The 22,489-nt window shown below is 46.8% G+C and overlaps 1 protein-coding gene across 1 annotated transcript in view; it reads right to left on the minus strand.

The window, feature by feature from the left end:
* Positions 1-1,113: 1,113 nt before the first annotated feature.
* The window catches only part of MAPK15 (mitogen-activated protein kinase 15), a 110,259-nt gene continuing 88,883 nt past the window's right edge, over positions 1,114-22,489 (minus strand). The window contains exons 12-15 of the mRNA XM_063450906.1: positions 11,917-12,205; positions 9,795-9,916; positions 2,237-2,401; positions 1,114-1,685 (exon numbers count right to left, since the gene is read on the minus strand). Of these exons, the coding sequence (XP_063306976.1) occupies positions 1,482-1,685; positions 2,237-2,401; positions 9,795-9,916; positions 11,917-12,205 (780 nt within the window). The 3' untranslated portion in view covers positions 1,114-1,481. The remainder of the gene's footprint in view (positions 1,686-2,236; positions 2,402-9,794; positions 9,917-11,916; positions 12,206-22,489) is intronic.

Genomic DNA, 22,489 nt, shown 5'->3' on the forward strand with positions numbered 1-22,489 from the left:
AAAGGAGTAATAATATAAAACTCACATTTGCCAGAGCTAATAACCAGCTCTGGGGTGAAGCGCATTCAGCGGTTTAATCCCCGCTTGTGGGATATAAATGGATTCCTCTCCGTCACTGTTGTCCAATTCTCGGATAAAAAGAGACAACCAATAGTGCTCACTGTATGGTAATATTGATAAAAAAATAAAAGAATGTACTTACAAGACAAGAGCAGACCAACTGCTCTGTGATGACAGCGTGGGTGGATTTATCCCCACCTAAGGATTTCTTTAGGTACAGGAAACTTCCAAAGATGTATTTCAGAGGTTTTACATAAAACCAATAAAAGGTGAATAAGATAATACTAAAAAGCCAGGGTAAAATAGATTATGTGTCTATAAAAAAGGTAATTGGCACAATAAAATGACCAAAAATACTTAGGTATTCACCCCAGAGCTGGTTATTAGCTCTGGCAAATGTGAGTTTTATATTATTACTCCTTTACGTCTATACTTGAATTTTACATACTGCACCATTGGTTGTCCTTCTCTCTTTTTATCTTTCATATAAAGTGGATCCACTGCAATAGTAGAAGACCTCATCACTAAAGACCATTTGTAAGGATAATATATTTGGACTTTTGCCTTTTAACTGGACTTTTTATTGTGGCGCAGCCTTTTTTATTGTTTTTCTTGTCTTATTTTAAAGGGTTTGAGGGATTCCTTTTAAGGTTGCTGCCTATAAGTTAAGTAAGCGCTGTCTCATTCTTCCATTTTTTTCAAATTCACAGTTTAGGCAATCCCGCCACACAAACCCTGCAGGCAAATCTCAATCCGCACTAACACGACTTTATTAATAAAGAAAACAGGTTGCTTTAATTACGGTGAGGGAAGTTAGAGGCTGAACGATGTCAAAACCTGTGCACCCTTTTGCATTTTTTTGGTGGATTTTTAGGAATGGATTCTCTGGTTTTGAATCCATTTTAAAAAATATATATTTCCAAGCCAGAATCGATGTCAAAATTCTTAGTAAAGACCACACACAGAAAATAGGCCATAAATGTCCAGTGAGTGTAAAGAGTGAGTGAGTTAAAGACGACAAATCTATGTCCAATAAAGGTCGAACACGGAGACTCCAGTTACATTGTGTTTTATCAAAGAATTCACATTTTGTACAATTCACAGGATCATAATACAACATGAGAAACCCACAAAACATTGTGCCACAGACCAAGCCACAGGCCTGCGTGGAATTTATTGCGTTAATTGGTGGCTTGATGCCTGGCAGAAAAGGCACATTTTACGTGGTGAAAGGAGGCACACTGAGTATGGAACCTGGGTCACCAAGGATAAAGGTGATGTTTGAAGCTACCAGACAGGAGCTCCACAATAAGGGCACCTTACTGGGGTCTTGATGAGGCACTTACAGAAGGATTAGGGAAAGCCTCGGGAGGCTCCTGGAGAAAAGTCCTGCTCTGCGCCAGCTTGGGCGCAATCTCTCTCTAGGTCCCTCCGTGTCCGCTATTCTGTAGAGGCAAACCCTGCAGTGCAGATTTACTGATGGTGCCGTATGCTTGAGTATAGCTCTGCAATGAGGCCTTGGGGTCGCCGGCTGCTCCCACGTTGGCTGTACCCTGGAACATTTTCCTGCTGAATTTCTGAGCAGAGCGATTATCGCGGGGCTGAGGGACAGGTGTGCGCTGGTTCTGTAAAGACAGAAAAAAAAATAATCTGTAGTGGAACCTACCTTTCTACACAGGTTGTGTGTACCTACTTCAGTGTGGAGTATCTGGGAGAATAACATGTACTCTATGTAACAACACTGAGTACACTGCTACTACTAGTACTACTCAATGGGAGAACAGCATGTACTCTGTGTAACCACATGGAATACACCACTACACCTACTACTCAATGGGAGAACAGCATCGACTCCATGTAACAACACTGAGTACACTGCTACTTCTAGTACTACTCAATGGGAGGAGGAGTATAGCCGACAGGGTGAGCACACTCCATCCACACACATTGCCCCTCCTCACAAGTCTAGCACAGATGATGCAGATTTTTCGGTTCTGGATTGCCCCTATGGGTGGGATGTTCTCTCTGTAATGGTACAAGTGAGCAAAAACTATTTTGAGACCTTAGCAGGAATTTACCTAGGGGCAAACTACTGAGTTTCTCTAAGCTTTTGTCCGTTCTTATATCCTTTGTTTTTGCAGCACAGGCGACGGCTGCACTCACTGCTTCTACTTACCAGTCTAGCACTGACTGCAGCCACACTCACTGGTCCCAAAGGTACTAAGTCTTTCCGTGTTAAAGAACTGTTAGAAGCAGCTGTCCTAGCTTGCTGAGCGAGGGAAAAAGAGCGGGTCCGGGCAACAGGCGCAGTCTTTCCTCGCAGATCCGTACCCTTCCCATTCTAAAAGAGAAATCATGACGTAAACAGACAAGAAGAGACAATTAGCATTTATATACTATTTATAGAGACTGGGAGCCATTACATATATTGCATTTAACATCACATCCATCTCCTATTATACTTACATTACACACTCACAAGTACTAATCAATCAATGTATACTGCCTGTCACACGCCCATCCCGCATACTGTGCATCCATCCATCCCGCATACTGTGCGTCCATCCATCCATCCATCCCGCATACTGTGCATCCATCCATCCCACATACTGTGCATCCATCCATCCCGCATACTGTGCATCCATCCATCCCGCATACTGTGCGTCCATCCCGCATACTGTGCGTCCATCCATCCCGCATACTGTGTGTCCATCCATCCCGCATACTGTGCGTCCATTCATCCCGCATACTGTGCGTCCATCCATCCCGCATACTGTGCGTCCATCCATCCCGCATACTGTGCGTCCATCCATCCCGCATACTGTGCGTCCATCCATACCGCATACTGTGCGTCCATCCATACCGCATACTGTGCGTCCATCCATACCGCATACTGTGCGTCCATCCATACCGCATACTGTGCGTCCATCCATACCGCATACTGTGCATCCATCCCGCATACTGTGCATCCATCCCGCATACTGTGCGTCCATCCATCCATCCATCCCGCATACTGTGCATCCATCCATCCATCCCGCATACTGTGCATCCATCCATCCATCCCGCATACTGTGCATCCATCCATCCATCCCGCATACTGTGCATCCATCCATCCATCCCGCATACTGTGCATCCATCCATCCCGCATACTGTGCATCCATCCATCCCGCATACTGTGCATCCATCCATCCCGCATACTGTGCATCCATCCATCCCGCATACTGTGCATCCATCCATCCCGCATACTGTGCGTCCATCCCGCATACTGTGCGTCCATCCCGCATACTGTGCGTCCATCCCGCATACTGTGCGTCCATCCCGCATACTGTGCGTCCATCCATCCCGCATACTGTGCGTCCATCCATCCCGCATACTGTGCGTCCATCCATCCCGCATACTGTGCGTCCATCCATCCCGCATACTGTGCATCCATCCATCCCGCATACTGTGCGTCCATCCCGCATACTGTGCGTCCATCCATCCCGCATACTGTGCGTCCATCCATCCCGCATACTGTGCGTCCATCCATCCCGCATACTGTGCGTCCATCCATCCCGCATACTGTGCGTCCATCCATCCCGCATACTGTGCGTCCATCCATCCATCCATCCCGCATACTGTGCGTCCATCCATCCATCCCGCATACTGTGCGTCCATCCATCCCGCATACTGTGCGTCCATCCATCCCGCATACTGTGCGTCCATCCATCCCGCATACTGTGCGTCCATCCATCCCGCATACTGTGCGTCCATCCATCCATCCATCCCGCATACTGTGCGTCCATCCATCCATCCCGCATACTGTGCGTCCATCCATCCCGCATACTGTGCATCCATCCATCCATCCATCCATCCCGCATACTGTGCATCCATCCATCCATCCCCCATACTGTGCATAAATAACTTAGACCACACAATAAACACAGACACAGTTTTTTCATATTTCGATGGGCAAGGGTGTGGTGTTTATTTAACCACTTAAGGACTGAGCCAAATGTACACGTTCTGATCAAAACAAAAACGTAAACAAAACCTGGAATTTGCGCTATGTGTCTGTTCGGGCGTAATTCGACTCTTTCGTATTAAATGGACCCCCCTTATCATATATAATTTTATTCTGGGGAAACAGGGCCATCGGACGAAATACCCAGAACGCCAGTCAGGCCTGGGTCTCCAGAGGAATCCCTCACCCCTTCTAACCCCAGATCCCTGAGATATTGGGCTATTCCAAAAATATCAGCAGAGTTCAGTCTAAGGGGTATCCCTTTTCCAGCTACCTCTAGAAAGGCAGAATTATACAGGCTCCTGACGGCACAGGCTAATACTCTAATATTAAACGTTTGATCATTTAATTCACTGCACTTCATTCTTCCTCCATTCCCAGCATCAACTCTCTCAAACATGGTGGCTTTTGCCTCCTTCTGTCACCTACACCTTAAATTTATCACACAATACCATAAATTTTACCTTACCGGGGACAACACCACGTCCTCACAACTATCCCTAATCATGCACCTTTTTATACTTCCTACCCTATCAAGAAATCCTCAAGGGTATTTATAAGGTTACAGTTCCCCCTGGCATTACCAGATTATCAATAGATGGTCCTACTTTTAGGCTACTTAGCAACCTACTGGACACATCCCCGTTTGCCTGTAACGCAAATCTGGTCATTAAAACCGCCATCTTTATGACTTTCTACGGTGTCCTCAGATCTATGGAGTTCACAGTCATACGTCAAGTAGATACGGCATTATGGCATAAAGACCTAAAGAAAGTAGAAGATCACTACATCCTTTCATTACCTTCCACCAAAGCCAATCACACCACTTATCCAACTCATTCCCTCTTCCCTACCGAGAATGTTTGGTGCCCAGTTAAAATACTGGACATACTCGTGTTGTCTCACCACTCGCATTTACCTGTCTCTCTACTATTACTACTCCAAGGGCACCCACTCATCACAGCTAAATTCATTTCTCACGTCAGAACCCTACTATCAAGGATGGGCTACAACCCGGCTTCCTTCTCTGGTCAATCTCTCCTATAGGGCAGCTTCTTCAGCTTCAAGCTCTACCACACCAGTCCACATCATTAAGAGACTGGGCCGATGTAAATCCTCAATTTATTAATACTCATATATCTCGACCAGAGAGGGAGCTCCGTCAAGCCTTCAGAAATCTTGCTTTGTAAACTTGCAATAAAGTGTGTTTACTTTGAATCTTCTTTTTGCCCTCTTTTTATTACAGGCCTACTCATACGTTGGTTTCGGCACACCTCAAACAACTTTACATCTCCTTCTACATCCCATTACGTATTAGAAATTCCGAGCACAAGTTAAAAGGCCATTAGGCCTGAATTTGTGGAAGGAGTTATGGCCTCTATTTAAACTTCTACCACCTACTCACCTTTACGTTCAAGCTGATTGTCCCCACCCACCTATATATACACATTTCACCTTTGTGGGCCCTCTTTTTATTACAGGCCTACTCGTACGTTGGTTTTGGCACACCTTAACAAACTTTGCATCTCCTTCTACATCCCATTACGTATTAGAAATTCCGAGCACAAATATATATATATATATATATATATATATGATAGAGAGATATGGATACATACATGTATTTACAATGTCATTCTAAATGTATTTTGTATATATTAATATCAAAATACAGTTAGAACAAATTAAAACCGGTATATAGGTTTTTAAAATGGATTTTTGTTTTTTTCCCCCTTTTTTCAATTTTATTTATTGATTACTTTTTTTTTTTATAAGAAGATAGTTGTATTTTAATTATATATATATATATATATATATATATATATATATATTAAAATGCACTTAGAATGACGTTAATTATTTATATTTATTGATTACTTTTATTTTTTATATATATATATTAATATTAAAATGCACTTAGAATAACGGTTTATGTATGTGCATATAAAAGTACTTAGATGATAGATAGAGATATATATATATTCCAAGTTCCTTTATTAAACTTTTATTAACTTTATACACTTTTTTGCCGGCATTAGGGGGACAGCCTGAGAGCTCAGGCAGTCCCCCGCAGGCACTGCATAAACCGGCTATTCCGGCCATGTGATTGCGAGGACCCCGCGATCACATGGCCCGGGAGGGCCGGATCGTGCAGTGGGGGTCTCTCTGAGCTCCCAGGCAGACCCCAGGATCGCGACCGCCGTCGTTTTTTTAACCCTCCGACATTTTTGGGGTGGCTCTAAAGGACGGCATAGAACGCGCGCTGTCCTTAAGGGGTTTAAGCTTAAAAGGGCCATACCATCGAAACTTGGAGACGGTGACATATTTACATGGACTTTGGACTTTCACCATCACTTAATTGCCAGTCAGTCACAGCTAACCTAACCGCCTTTTATATACAACCATTTAACACCATTTCCTTCCTCAGAACTTGAACCTAAGGATGACTTTGTTCCAATACTTTCTAACACCACGACATTAATTATAAAGAACGTTAGCAAGTGGGAGGGAGGGCAGGGGTCCGTCCGTGCTTCTCCTGTCCTGCAAACAGCTGACAGGGATTGCGCTCTTGCTGTCACTTTTTATGCTTACCTGGCTTCCCGCACTTCGCTCACTGGCGGCCAGCAACCAATCCTCAGCCAGCTCTTGTCCCCAAATCACCCAGCTACCTGTCCCGCTCTGCCCAACCACTAAACCTGGGGTCATAAACTTTTACTAGACTTTCAGTAACTATACAGCAAGGTCAGCTTAACCCTTTATTGCCACCATACATACATACATACATACCGCAGTGCTTAAATAGACACTATAGTCACCTGAACAACTTCATCTTAATGGGGTGGCTCAGGTGATTACAATAGCTCCCTGCAGCCCTTTTCATGTAAACACTGTATTTTCTGAGAAAATACAGAGTTTGCCACTGGAGGTGTTCCTAGCTTAAAAGGTAGTCACTGAGACTGCCACCAGAGGGACTTCAGAGTTCAGTGCTGCCTAATTCGCATTCATCACATTTGACGTCTTCACGCTTGGGTGAAGACATTAAACGTACTATCAGGTAACAGGAGGCACTGTGAACGTGCCTCCTGTGTCCTGTAGTAACCCGGAACCTGTCAGCAATCAGAACCGACAGTGTGTGAGATAAGGATCTCCTGCACACAGTGTCGGCTCAGGCTGACAGGCTGAAGGCAGGAGCAGGATGATGCAGAGATCTACTGACTCCAAACAGTAAGTACACTTATTTTACAAATTAATGAGAGAGAGTGAGTTACAGACAGAGTGAGTTACAGACAGAGTGAGTTACAGACAGAGTGAGTTACAGACAGAGTGAGTTACAGACAGAGTGAGTTACAGACAGAGTGAGTTACAGACAGAGTGAGTTACAGACAGAGTGAGTTACAGACAGAGTGAGTTACAGAGAGAGTGAGTTACAGAGAGTAACAGGAGGCCTGACAGGAGCTCGGCGCTGGAATGGAAGCAAGTTTAAATGATAAAAGGTACTCAGATTTATTTTTTTAATGGCAAACTAATATAAAAGCCAGAAGGAAGGCTAGGGAACCTGTCTTTCTTGCTTTTATATGTTGACTATAGAGCTCCTTTAATTGTTTATGCTCACAAGCACATTATAATGTTTAATAAAGACCTTTTATTTCACGATTTTTTGTGACAATCTTCCATCCAATATACTAATCACCTCTTACAGATCAGAACCATTGTGATTTCTGGATTCCTTTGTTATTTGGGTCTTTATTGTTAGATTCTTAGATTATTGTTAGCTGCTTCAAAGTGTGCGATTGGAGATATTCTGGAGAGTGTTACGGATTCCTCAACTGTCTAGGATGGGCATAAGGCTATCCTAACTATAAGATAAGGCCAGGGACTAATGAGAGTATTTAGAAAACTGGGCAGACTAGATGGGCCGAATGGCTCTTATCTGCTGTCACATTCTATGTTTCTATCTGTTTTAGTTCTTTTTATGACTCACTGGCTCATGCTGTTTTGTATATTGACTATACATACACCTATTCTAATAAAGCACATTATATTGTTCGAACAGTCATTACACACTTAGCTGGGATTATCATTGTGGCGGGACTGCCTAAACTGTGAATTGCCTTGTTTTATATGTGTGGATGTGCCCTCCTAGAATGTGTGTTTCCCCTCTTTCATTTCATATTCCTCTTTCTGTAATTTGGACCATAAAATCCTGCAATATACCTTTTGACCGCCCGGTGGCGCTCCGGCGCACAAAGCCCCGTGCACCGGTCCACCCCGGCACCTCACTTAGAATGTTCACACCTCGCTAGCGAGGTGTGAAAACCGCAGACCACAAGGAAACGAGCGGCGCGTGCTTCCCCTGGGTGGCCACCGGTTCCTATTACTGAACACCCACCAGGGGGAGAATTCGTCTTTTGAACCGTGCAAGACTGCTCCGATGCTCCAATTAGAACGCTAACGAGGTGTGAAAACGGCAGACCGCAAGGGAACAAGTGGCACGTGCGTCCCCTGGGTGGCTGCCGGTTCGTATCACCGAACGCCCACCAGGGGGAGCATTTGTCTCCCGAACTGGCCTGCTTACATTGTCTTCGATCCCAGGAATAATCCTACCTGCTCCCCAAAGGAGCTATATAGTCACTCATCCCTTTTTCCATTATCCTACCTGCTCCCCAAAGGAGCTATAGTCACTCATCCCTTTTTCACTTATCCTACCTGCTCCCCAACAAAGCTATAATCCCTCATCCCTTTTCTTTACCTGGGAGCTACAAGGCTACGCTCATGGCTGCCCAGGAGAGCACTCTCTCCGGTGGATACCTGCGTGGGGATATCCACCGGAGAGAGGGACGCACGCCAGCAGGCAGTCCCTGGGGCTGTGAGATGGTCTCGCGGCCACAGGGTTACCGCTGGCCGCATGGAAGTCCGTGCCGACCAATAGGAGAGGTAACCCATTCAAACTGGGTTTACGCCAACCTCCTGGTTGGTCGGCACGAGTAAAGTGCTGAATGGTCGCCACAGGGAGTGAGCGACCAATCCGAGAAGGAGCGCTTGTTCAAACTGAGTTTCGCGCCCTTCTGTCTGGTTGGGTGGCGAAATCCCTCTCATCGCTGGGCGCTGATTGGCGCGAATAAGTGTCGCGCCTTTCAGCGGATTGGTGCCATCGGGTTTCGCGCACTATCTTCTGATTGGGCCGCAAAACCTCTATTCTCCCCGAGCAACGATTGGTGCAGCAGAGTTTCACGCGGTTTCTTTGGATTGGGCGGCGATACTCTTTCCTACCCCTAACGCTGATTGTGTCCCTGTGTCCTGTTAGTATCTCCCCAGAGCGGGAGATGGTTATCTGTTCCCCAGCCCCCTCCTGGATGTGTTTGAGTTGGGTTGGATGCAGACCCCCCGTGGGGGTCTGTGCATAAAAAGCTGTGTGCCCAAAAGATTGTATCCTGGAACTGTATCCCGTTCAGTTACTGGGGAAATGGGTCTGACCTATCCAAACCAAAGGGGATAACCAGCCAGGTTACCCAGGTCCCGCTACAATCCATCATTCTCTCTAAAACGGTATTCCCTTCTAGACTAATCTATCAATATATACCTTCCACATATATCTAGTGATTTAACATTCAGTAACGTGAGAGGCTGAAGTCAAATCTTTATATCACTTGTTCTATAGTCATTGTACATCAGCTAGGGAAACTCTTGATCACAAACTTGGTGTTCCCATCCCAGATTCTCACACACTTACTCCATGAGGTTCACCACTGTCCATCCCTTGCTGTGAAGCTACAGACTGCTCTTGATTCATCTGATGTACTGACTTCTTATGTTGAGGGAGCCCGGCAGTCTCCTGTACCGCTCGCCTTTCCTCTGATCCAGCCAAATGGGAAACAAAAGACGTGAAGAAATAAGTATTCTAATTAAGTCAGAGGACAGGTGGGACAGATAAGAAGGAGATGGAATCTAACACCATCGAGGACAGATAGTAATGGGGATGGAATCCAACACCATCGAGGACAGATAGTAATGGGGATGGAATCCAACACCATCGAGGACAGATAGTAATGGGGATGGAATCCAACACCATCGAAGACAGATAGAAATGGGGATGGAATCCAACACCATCGAAGACAGATAGAAATGGGGATGGAATCCAACACCAGAGAGGACAGATAGTAATGGGGATGGAATCCAACACTAGAGAGGACAGATAGTAATGGGGATGGAATCCAACACCATCGAGGACAGATAGTAATGGGGATGGAATCCAACACTAGAGAGGACAGATAGTAATGGGGATGGAATCCAACACTAGAGAGGACAGATAGTAATGGGGATGGAATCCAACACCATCGAGGACAGATAGTAATGGGGATGGAATCCAACACTAGAGAGGACAGATAGTAATGGGGATGGAATCCAACACCATCGAGGACAGATAGTAATGGGGATGGAATCCAACACCATCGAGGACAGATAGTAATGGGGATGGAATCCAACACTAGAGAGGACAGATAGTAATGGGGATGGAATCCAACACTAGAGAGGACAGATAGTAATGGGGATGGAATCCAACACCATCGAGGACAGATAGAAATGGGGATGGAATCCAATACTAGAGAGGACAGATAGTAATGGGGATGGAATCCAACACCATCGAGGACAGATAGTAATGGGGATGGAATCCAACACTAGAGAGGACAGATAGTAATGGGGATGAAATACAACACCATCGAGGACAGATAGTAATGGGGATGGAATCCAACACTATCGAGGACAGATAGTAATGGGGATGGAATCCAACACTAGAGAGGACAGATAGTAATGGGGATGAAATCCAACACTAGAGAGGACAGATAGTAATGGGGATAGAATCCAACACCAGAGAGGACAGATAGTAATGGGGATGGAATCCAACACCATCGAGGACAGATAGTAATGGGGATGGAATCCAACACCATCGAGGACAGATAGTAATAGGGATGGAATCCAACACCATCGAGGACAGATAGTAATGGGGATGGAATCCAACACTAGAGAGGACAGATAGTAATGGGGATGGAATCCAACACCATCGAGGACAGATAGTAATGGGGATGGAATCCAACACCATCGAGGACAGATAGTAATGGGGATAGAATCCAACACCATCGAGGACAGATAGTAATGGGGATGGAATCCAACTCCATCGAAGACAGATAGTAATGGGGATGGAATCCAACACCAGAGAGGACAGATAGTAATGGGGATAGAATCCAACACCAGAGAGGACAGATAGTAATGGGGATGGAATCCAACACCATCGAGGACAGATAGTAATGGGGATGGAATCCAACACCATCGAGGACAGATAGTAATGGGGATGGAATCCAACACCATCGAGGACAGATAGTAATGGGGATGGAATACAACACCAGAGAGGACAGATAGTAATGGGGATGGAATCCAACACCATCGAGGACAGATAGTAATGGGGATGGAATCCAACACCATCGAGGACAGATAGTAATGGGGATGGAATCCAACACCATCGAGGACAGATAGTAATGGGGATAGAATCCAACACCAGAGAGGACAGATAGTAATGGGGATAGAATCCAACACCAGAGAGGACAGATAGTAATGGGGATAGAATCCAACACCAGAGAGGACAGATAGTAATGGGGATGGAATCCAACACCATCGAGGACAGATAGTAATGGGGATGGAATCCAACACCATCGAGGACAGATAGTAATGGGGATGGAATCCAACACCAGAGAGGACAGATAGTAATGGGGATAGAATCTAACATAAAGAACAGAAATCAAGAGCCAATAAAAGGAAGAACAGACGACGCAGAGCATGAGAATGCAATGCATATTACTCACCGTTTGTCACACTGTGTGTTATAGGGTTGTACGAGGGTGGTCTGGATTTTGGGTTGGGCTGGGAGATGTCAGATTTAGACACTGCAGTGGTGGTGGTAGCCTGTGGTACACTGCTCCCCGTAGGCTCCAGATTTCTGCCAGCAGGATTAGTTTGTGCTTTGGTTGAAGTGGGACCAGCATTCCCTTGATCATTTTTGGGTTCCACTGAGTTACTGGGAACAGAGCTGACACTTTCTTTCATAATTTGTCTTTTCTGTTTTCTTGTGTTTACTTTCCTCTCCAGCATCATCTGTAAGGTGAGAGAATCAAATAATACTCTGTTAGAACCCTCTGGAGACAGAGGGCAGGGTACACGCACGGGCTAGGGATAAATGTGCACGCTGACAGTATAATTTAGGTTAAAGAGTTGTACTGTACTACATAACACTTCTGTCGAGACCTGCGTGTCTCCTTGACTCTCTATATTTACTGGGGACCTGAGAGTCCCACTTTGTATTTAAAAAATTCTTCAAAATAAACATAAAAAAATAAGATATTTACAAAGATAAAAATATTTCAGAAATGGGGGTAGGGGTGGCTGTTTTTCTAGTGCTGGCTAACTACCACACATTTAACACTTGCAGTATTTATAGACATTTGAAGTCAGTGTTGCAAAATTCCGACATTGGTAAATAGTTGGGACAGTGCCGGACACAGACTATAGTGAATGTGTTCCCCCACTATGTACTGAGCGACTGGGAGACAGGAAGGCTGCAGAATGGAGGAAGAGAGACATGGTGACTATTACCACAGACTATAGTGAATGTGTTCCCCCACTATGTACTGAGCGACTGGGAGACAGGAAGGCTGCAGAATGGAGGAAGAGAGACATGGTGACTATTACCACAGACTATAGTGAATGTGTTCCCCCACTATGTACTGAGCGACTGGGAGACAGGAAGGCTGCAGAATGGAGGGAGAGAGGCATGGTGACTATTACCACAGACTATAGTGAATGTGTTCCCCCCACTATGTACTGAGTGACTGGGAGACAGGAAGGCTGCAGAATGGAGGAAGAGAGACATGGTGAATATTACCACAGACTATAGTGAATGTGTTCTCCCACTATGTACTGAGCGACTGGGAGACAGGAAGGCTGCAGAATGGAGGAAGAGAGACATGGTGACTATTACCACAGACTATAGTGAATGTGTTCCCCCCACTATGTACTGAGCGACTGGGAGACAGGAAGGCTGCAGAATGGAGGAAGAGAGACATGGTGACTATTACCACAGACTATAGTGAATGTGTTCCCCCACTATGTACTGAGCGACTGGGAGACAGGAAGGCTGCAGAATGGAGGGAGAGAGACATGGTGACTATTACCACAGACTATAGTGAATGTGTTCCCCCACTATGTACTGAGCGACTGGGAGACAGGAAGGCTGCAGAATGGAGGGAGAGAGACATGGTGAATATTACCACAGACTATAGTGAATGTGTTCCCCCACTATGTACTGAGCGACTGGGAGACAGGAAGGCTGCAGAATGGAGGAAGAGAGACATGGTGACTATTACCACAGACTATAGTGAATGTGTTCTCCCACTATGTACTGAGCCACTGGGAGACAGGAAGGCTGCAGAATGGAGGGAGAGAGACATGGTGACTATTACCACAGACTATAGTGAATGTGTTCCCCCCACTATGTACTGAGCCACTGGGAGACAGGAAGGCTGCAGAATGGAGGAAGAGAGACATGGTGAATATTACCACAGACTATAGTGAATGTGTTCCCCCACTATGTACTGAGCGACTGGGAGACAGGAAGGCTGCAGAATGGAGGAAGAGAGACATGGTGACTATTACCACAGACTATAGTGAATGTGTTCCCCCACTATGTACTGAGTGACTGGGAGACAGGAAGGCTGCAGAATGGAGGAAGAGAGACATGGTGACTATTACCACAGACTATAGTGAATGTGTTCCCCCACTATGTACTGAGTGACTGGGAGACAGGAAGGCTGCAGAATGGAGGAAGAGAGACATGGTGACTATTACCACAGACTATAGTGAATGTGTTCTCCCACTATGTACTGAGCGACTGGGAGACAGGAAGGCTGCAGAATGGAGGGAGAAGAGACATGGTGACTATTACCACAGACTATAGTGAATGTGTTCCCCCACTATGTACTGAGCGACTGGGAGACAGGAAGGCTGCAGAATGGAGGGAGAGAGACATGGTGACTATTACCACAGACTATAGTGAATGTGTTCCCCCACTATGTACTGAGCGACTGGGAGACAGGAAGGCTGCAGAATGGAGGGAGAGAGACATGGTGACTATTACCACAGACTATAGTGAATGTGTTCCCCCCACTATGTACTGAGCGACTGGGAGACAGGAAGGCTGCAGAATGGAGGGAGAGAGACGTGGTGACTATTACCACAGACTATAGTGAATGTGTTCCCCCACTATGTACTGAGTGACTGGGAGACAGGAAGGCTGCAGAATGGAGGGAGAGAGACATGGTGAATATTACCACAGACTATAGTGAATGTGTTCTCCCACTATGTACTGAGCGACTGGGAGACAGGAAGGCTGCAGAATGGAGGAAGAGAGACACGGTGAATATTACCACAGACTATAGTGAATGTGTTCCCCCCACTATGTACTGAGCGACTGGGAGACAGGAAGGCTGCAGAATGGAGGGAGAGAGACACGGTGAATATTACCACAGACTATAGTGAATGTGTTCCCCCACTATGTACTGAGCGACTGGGAGACAGGAAGGCTGCAGAATGGAGGAAGAGAGACATGGTGACTATTACCACAGACTATAGTGAATGTGTTCCCCCACTATGTACTGAGCGACTGGGAGAAAGGAAGGCTGCAGAATGGAGGAAGAGAGACATGGTGACTATTACCACAGACTATAGTGAATGTGTTCCCCCCACTATGTACTGAGCGACTGGGAGACAGGAAGGCTGCAGAATGGAGGGAGAGAGACATGGTGACTATTACCACAGACTATAGTGAATGTGTTCTCCCACTATGTACTGAGCGACTGGGAGACAGGAAGGCTGCAGAATGGAGGAAGAGAGACATGGTGACTATTACCACAGACTATAGTGAATGTGTTCCCCCCACTATGTACTGAGCGACTGGGAGACAGGAAGGCTGCAGAATGGAGGAAGAGAGACACGGTGACTATTACCACAGACTATAGTGAATGTGTTCTCCCACTATGTACTGAGCCACTGGGAGACAGGAAGGCTGCAGAATGGAGGGAGAGAGACGTGGTGACTATTACCACAGACTATAGTGAATGTGTTCCCCCACTATGTACTGAGCGACTGGGAGACAGGAAGGCTGCAGAATGGAGGAAGAGAGACACGGTGACTATTACCACAGACTATAGTGAATGTGTTCCCCCACTATGTACTGAGCGACTGGGAGAAAGGAAGGCTGCAGAATGGAGGAAGAGAGACACGGTGACTATTACCACAGACTATAGTGAATGTGTTCCCCCACTATGTACTGAGCGACTGGGAGAAAGGAAGGCTGCAGAATGGAGGAAGAGAGACATGGTGACTATTACCACAGACTATAGTGAATGTGTTCCCCCACTATGTACTGAGCGACTGGGAGACAGGAAGGCTGCAGAATGGAGGGAGAGAGACATGGTGAATATTACCACAGACTATAGTGAATGTGTTCTCCCACTATGTACTGAGCCACTGGGAGACAGGAAGGCTGCAGAATGGAGGGAGAGAGACGTGGTGACTATTACCACAGACTATAGTGAATGTGTTCCCCCACTATGTACTGAGCGACTGGGAGACAGGAAGGCTGCAGAATGGAGGGAGAGAGACATGGTGACTATTACCACAGACTATAGTGAATGTGTTCCCCCACTATGTACTGAGTGACTGGGAGACAGGAAGGCTGCAGAATGGAGGGAGAGAGACATGGTGAATATTACCACAGACTATAGTGAATGTGTTCTCCCCACTATGTACTGAGCGACTGGGAGACAGGAAGGCTGCAGAATGGAGGGAGAGAGACATGGTGACTATTACCACAGACTATAGTGAATGTGTTCCCCCACTATGTACTGAGTGACTGGGAGACAGGAAGGCTGCAGAATGGAGGGAGAGAGACATGGTGACTATTACCACAGACTATAGTGAATGTGTTCTCCCACTATGTACTGAGCGACTGGGAGACAGGAAGGCTGCAGAATGGAGGAAGAGAGACATGGTGACTATTACCACAGACTATAGTGAATGTGTTCCCCCACTATGTACTGAGCGACTGGGAGACAGGAAGGCTGCAGAATGGAGGGAGAAGAGACACGGTGGAGGGAGGCTGCAGAATGGAGGGAGAGAGACACGGTGAATATTACCACAGACTATAGTGAATATGTTCCCCCACTATGTACTGAGCGACTGGGAGACAGGAAGGCTGCAGAATGGAGGGAGAGAGACATGGTGACTATTACCACAGACTATAGTGAATGTGTTCCCCCACTATGTACTGAGCGACTGGGAGACAGGAAGGCTGCAGAATGGAGGAAGAGAGACATGGTGACTATTACCACAGACTATAGTGAATGTGTTCCCCCACTATGTACTGAGCGACTGGGAGACAGGAAGGCTGCAGAATGGAGGGAGAAGAGACACGGTGGAGGGAGGCTGCAGAATGGAGGGAGAGAGACACGGTGAATATTACCACAGACTATAGTGAATATGTTCCCCCACTATGTACTGAGCGACTGGGAGACAGGAAGGCTGCAGAATGGAGGGAGAGAGACATGGTGACTATTACCACAGACTATAGTGAATGTGTTCCCCCACTATGTACTGAGCGACTGGGAGACAGGAAGGCTGCAGAATGGAGGGAGAGAGACATGGTGAATATTACCACAGACTATAGTGAATGTGTTCCCCCACTATGTACTGAGCGACTGGGAGACAGGAAGGCTGCAGAATGGAGGAAGAGAGACATGGTGACTATTACCACAGACTATAGTGAATGTGTTCTCCCACTATGTACTGAGCGACTGGGAGACAGGAAGGCTGCAGAATGGAGGGAGAGAGACATGGTGACTATTACCACAGACTATAGTGAATGTGTTCCCCCCACTATGTACTGAGCGACTGGGAGACAGGAAGGCTGCAGAATGGAGGAAGAGAGACATGGTGACTATTACCACAGACTATAGTGAATGTGTTCTCCCACTATGTACTGAGCGACTGGGAGACAGGAAGGCTGCAGAATGGAGGGAGAGAGACATGGTGACTATTACCACAGACTATAGTGAATGTGTTCCCCCCACTATGTACTGAGCGACTGGGAGACAGGAAGGCTGCAGAATGGAGGAAGAGAGACATGGTGACTATTACCACAGACTATAGTGAATGTGTTCTCCCACTATGTACTGAGCGACTGGGAGACAGGAAGGCTGCAGAATGGAGGGAGAAGAGACATGGTGAATATTACCACAGACTATAGTGAATGTGTTCCCCACTATGTACTGAGCGACTGGGAGACAGGAAGGCTGCAGAATGGAGGGAGAGAGACATGGTGAATATTACCACAGACTATAGTGAATGTGTTCTCCCACTATGTACTGAGCGACTGGGAGACAGGAAGGCTGCAGAATGGAGGGAGAAGAGACACGGTGGAGGGAGGCTGCAGAATGGAGGGAGAGAGACACGGTGAATATTACCACAGACTATAGTGAATGTGTTCCCCCACTATGTACTGAGCGACTGGGAGACAGGAAGGCTGCAGAATGGAGGGAGAGAGACATGGTGACTATTACCACAGACTATAGTGAATGTGTTCCCCCACTATGTACTGAGCGACTGGGAGACAGGAAGGCTGCAGAATGGAGGGAGAGAGACATGGTGAATATTACCACAGACTATAGTGAATGTGTTCCCCCACTATGTACTGAGTGACTGGGAGACAGGAAGGCTGCAGAATGGAGGGAGAGAGACGTGGTGAATATTACCACAGACTATAGTGAATGTGTTCCCCCCACTATGTACTGAGCGACTGGGAGACAGGAAGGCTGCAGAATGGAGGAAGAGAGACGTGGTGAATATTACCACAGACTATAGTGAATGTGTTCCCCCCACTATGTACTGAGTGACTGGGAGACAGGAAGGCTGCAGAATGGAGGGAGAGAGACGTGGTGAATATTACCACAGACTATAGTGAATGTGTTCCCCCCACTATGTACTGAGCGACTGGGAGACAGGAAGGCTGCAGAATGGAGGAAGAGAGACATGGTGAATATTACCACAGACTATAGTGAATGTGTTCCCCCCACTATGTACTGAGCGACTGGGAGACAGGAAGGCTGCAGAATGGAGGAAGAGAGACATGGTGACTATTACCACAGACTATAGTGAATGTGTTCCCCCCACTATGTACTGAGCGACTGGGAGACAGGAAGGCTGCAGAATGGAGGAAGAGAGACATGGTGAATATTACCACAGACTATAGTGAATGTGTTCCCCCACTATGTACTGAGCGACTGGGAGACAGGAAGGCTGCAGAATTGAGGAAGAGAGACATGGTGAATATTACCACAGACTATAGTGAATGTGTTCCCCCACTATGTACTGAGCGACTGGGAGACAGGAAGGCTGCAGAATGGAGGAAGAGAGACATGGTGACTATTACCACAGACTATAGTGAATGTGTTCTCCCACTATGTACTGAGCGACTGGGAGACAGGAAGGCTGCAGAATGGAGGAAGAGAGACATGGTGACTATTACCACAGACTATAGTGAATGTGTTCTCCCACTATGTACTGAGCGACTGGGAGACAGGAAGGCTGCAGAATGGAGGGAGAGAGACATGGTGACTATTACCACAGACTATAGTGAATGTGTTCTCCCACTATGTACTGAGCGACTGGGAGACAGGAAGGCTGCAGAATGGAGGAAGAGAGACATGGTGAATATTACCACAGACTATAGTGAATGTGTTCTCCCACTATGTACTGAGCGACTGGGAGACAGGAAGGCTGCAGAATGGAGGGAGAGAGACATGGTGACTATTACCACAGACTATAGTGAATGTGTTCTCCCACTATGTACTGAGCGACTGGGAGACAGGAAGGCTGCAGAATGGAGGAAGAGAGACATGGTGAATATTACCACAGACTATAGTGAATGTGTTCTCCCACTATGTACTGAGCGACTGGGAGACAGGAAGGCTGCAGAATGGAGGGAGAGAGACATGGTGACTATTACCACAGACTATAGTGAATGTGTTCTCCCACTATGTACTGAGCGACTGGGAGACAGGAAGGCTGCAGAATGGAGGGAGAGAGACATGGTTAATATTACCACAGACTATAGTGAATGTGTTCCCCCACTATGTACTGAGCGACTGGGAGACAGGAAGGCTGCAGAATGGAGGGAGAGAGACATGGTGACTATTACCACAGACTATAGTGAATGTGTTCCCCCCACTATGTACTGAGTGACTGGGAGACAGGAAGGCTGCAGAATGGAGGGAGAGAGACATGGTGACTATTACCACAGACTATAGTGAATGTGTTCCCCCCACTATGTACTGAGTGACTGGGAGACAGGAAGGCTGCAGAATGGAGGAAGAGAGACATGGTGAATATTACCACAGACTATAGTGAATGTGTTCTCCCACTATGTACTGAGTGACTGGGAGACAGGAAGGCTGCAGAATGGAGGAAGAGAGACATGGTGAATATTACCACAGACTATAGTGAATGTGTTCCCCCCACTATGTACTGAGCGACTGGGAGACAGGAAGGCTGCAGAATGGAGGAAGAGAGAGACATGGTGACTATTACCACAGACTATAGTGAATGTGTTCTCCCACTATGTACTGAGTGACTGGGAGACAGGAAGGCTGCAGAATGGAGGAAGAGAGACATGGTGACTATTACCACAGACTATAGTGAATGTGTTCTCCCACTATGTACTGAGTGACTGGGAGACAGGAAGGCTGCAGAATGGAGGGAGAGAGACATGGTGACTATTACCACAGACTATAGTGAATGTGTTCTCCCACTATGTACTGAGTGACTGGGAGACAGGAAGGCTGCAGAATGGAGGAAGAGAGACATGGTGACTATTACCACAGACTATAGTGAATGTGTTCTCCCACTATGTACTGAGTGACTGGGAGACAGGAAGGCTGCAGAATGGAGGGAGAGAGACATGGTGACTATTACCACAGACTATAGTGAATGTGTTCTCCCACTATGTACTGAGTGACTGGGAGACAGGAAGGCTGCAGAATGGAGGGAGAGAGACATGGTGACTATTACCACAGACTATAGTGAATGTGTTCCCCCACTATGTACTGAGTGACTGGGAGACAGGAAGGCTGCAGAATGGAGGGAGAGAGACGTGGTGACTATTACCACAGACTATAGTGAATGTGTTCCCCCACTATGTACTGAGCGACTGGGAGACAGGAAGGCTGCAGAATGGAGGAAGAGAGACATGGTGACTATTACCACAGACTATAGTGAATGTGTTCCCCCACTATGTACTGAGCGACTGGGAGACAGGAAGGCTGCAGAATGGAGGAAGAGAGACATGGTGAATATTACCACAGACTATAGTGAATGTGTTCCCCCACTATGTACTGAGCGACTGGGAGACAGGAAGGCTGCAGAATGGAGGGAGAGAGACATGGTGAATATTACCACAGACTATAGTGAATGTGTTCTCCCACTATGTACTGAGCGACTGGGAGACAGGAAGGCTGCAGAATGGAGGAAGAGAGACGTGGTGAATATTAACACAGACTATAGTGAATGTGTTCTCCCACTATGTACTGAGTGACTGGGAGACAGGAAGGCTGCAGAATGGAGGGAGAGAGACATGGTGACTATTACCACAGACTATAGTGAATGTGTTCCCCCACTATGTACTGAGTGACTGGGAGACAGGAAGGCTGCAGAATGGAGGGAGAGAGACGTGGTGAATATTACCACAGACTATAGTGAATGTGTTCTCCCACTATGTACTGAGCGACTGGGAGACAGGAAGGCTGCAGAATGGAGGAAGAGAGACACGGTGAATATTACCACAGACTATAGTGAATGTGTTCTCCCACTATGTACTGAGCGACTGGGAGACAGGAAGGCTGCAGAATGGAGGGAGAGAGACATGGTGACTATTACCACAGACTATAGTGAATGTGTTCCCCCACTATGTACTGAGCGACTGGGAGACAGGAAGGCTGCAGAATGGAGGAAGAGAGACATGGTGACTATTACCACAGACTATAGTGAATGTGTTCCCCCACTATGTACTGAGCGACTGGGAGACAGGAAGGCTGCAGAATGGAGGAAGAGAGACATAGTGACTATTACCACAGACTATAGTGAATGTGTTCCCCCACTATGTACTGAGCGACTGGGAGACAGGAAGGCTGCAGAATGGAGGGAGAGAGACATGGTGAATATTACCACAGACTATAGTGAATGTGTTCTCCCACTATGTACTGAGCGACTGGGAGACAGGAAGGCTGCAGAATGGAGGAAGAGAGACATGGTGACTATTACCACAGACTATAGTGAATGTGTTCCCCCACTATGTACTGAGCGACTGGGAGACAGGAAGGCTGCAGAATGGAGGGAGAGAGACATGGTGACTATTACCACAGACTATAGTGAATGTGTTCTCCCACTATGTACTGAGCGACTGGGAGAAAGGAAGGCTGCAGAATGGAGGGAGAGAGACATGGTGAATATTACCACAGACTATAGTGAATGTGTTCTCCCCACTATGTACTGAGCGACTGGGAGAAAGGAAGGCTGCAGAATGGAGGAAGAGAGACACGGTGACTATTACCACAGACTATAGTGAATGTGTTCTCCCACTATGTACTGAGCCACTGGGAGAAAGGAAGGCTGCAGAATGGAGGAAGAGAGACATGGTGACTATTACCACAGACTATAGTGAATGTGTTCCCCCCACTATGTACTGAGCGACGGGGAGACAGGAAGGCTGCAGAATGGAGGGAGAGAGACATGGTGAATATTACCACAGACTATAGTGAATGTGTTCCCCCACTATGTACTGAGCGACTGGGAGACAGGAAGGCTGCAGAATGGAGGGAGAGAGACATGGTGACTATTACCACAGACTATAGTGAATGTGTTCCCCCACTATGTACTGAGCCACTGGGAGACAGGAAGGCTGCAGAATGGAGGGAGAGAGACATGGTGACTATTACCACAGACTATAGTGAATGTGTTCTCCCACTATGTACTGAGCGACTGGGAGACAGGAAGGCTGCAGAATGGAGGGAGAGAGACATGGTGAATATTACCACAGACTATAGTGAATGTGTTCCCCCACTATGTACTGAGCGACTGGGAGACAGGAAGGCTGCAGAATGGAGGAAGAGAGACATGGTGAATATTACCACAGACTATAGTGAATGTGTTCTCCCCACTATGTACTGAGCCACTGGGAGACAGGAAGGCTGCAGAATGGAGGAAGAGAGACATGGTGACTATTACCACAGACTATAGTGAATGTGTTCCCCCATTAGTGACTGAGCGACTGGG

The sequence above is a fragment of the Pelobates fuscus genome, chromosome 4 (assembly GCF_036172605.1).
Source record: "Pelobates fuscus isolate aPelFus1 chromosome 4, aPelFus1.pri, whole genome shotgun sequence".
NCBI lineage: Eukaryota > Metazoa > Chordata > Amphibia > Anura > Pelobatidae > Pelobates > Pelobates fuscus.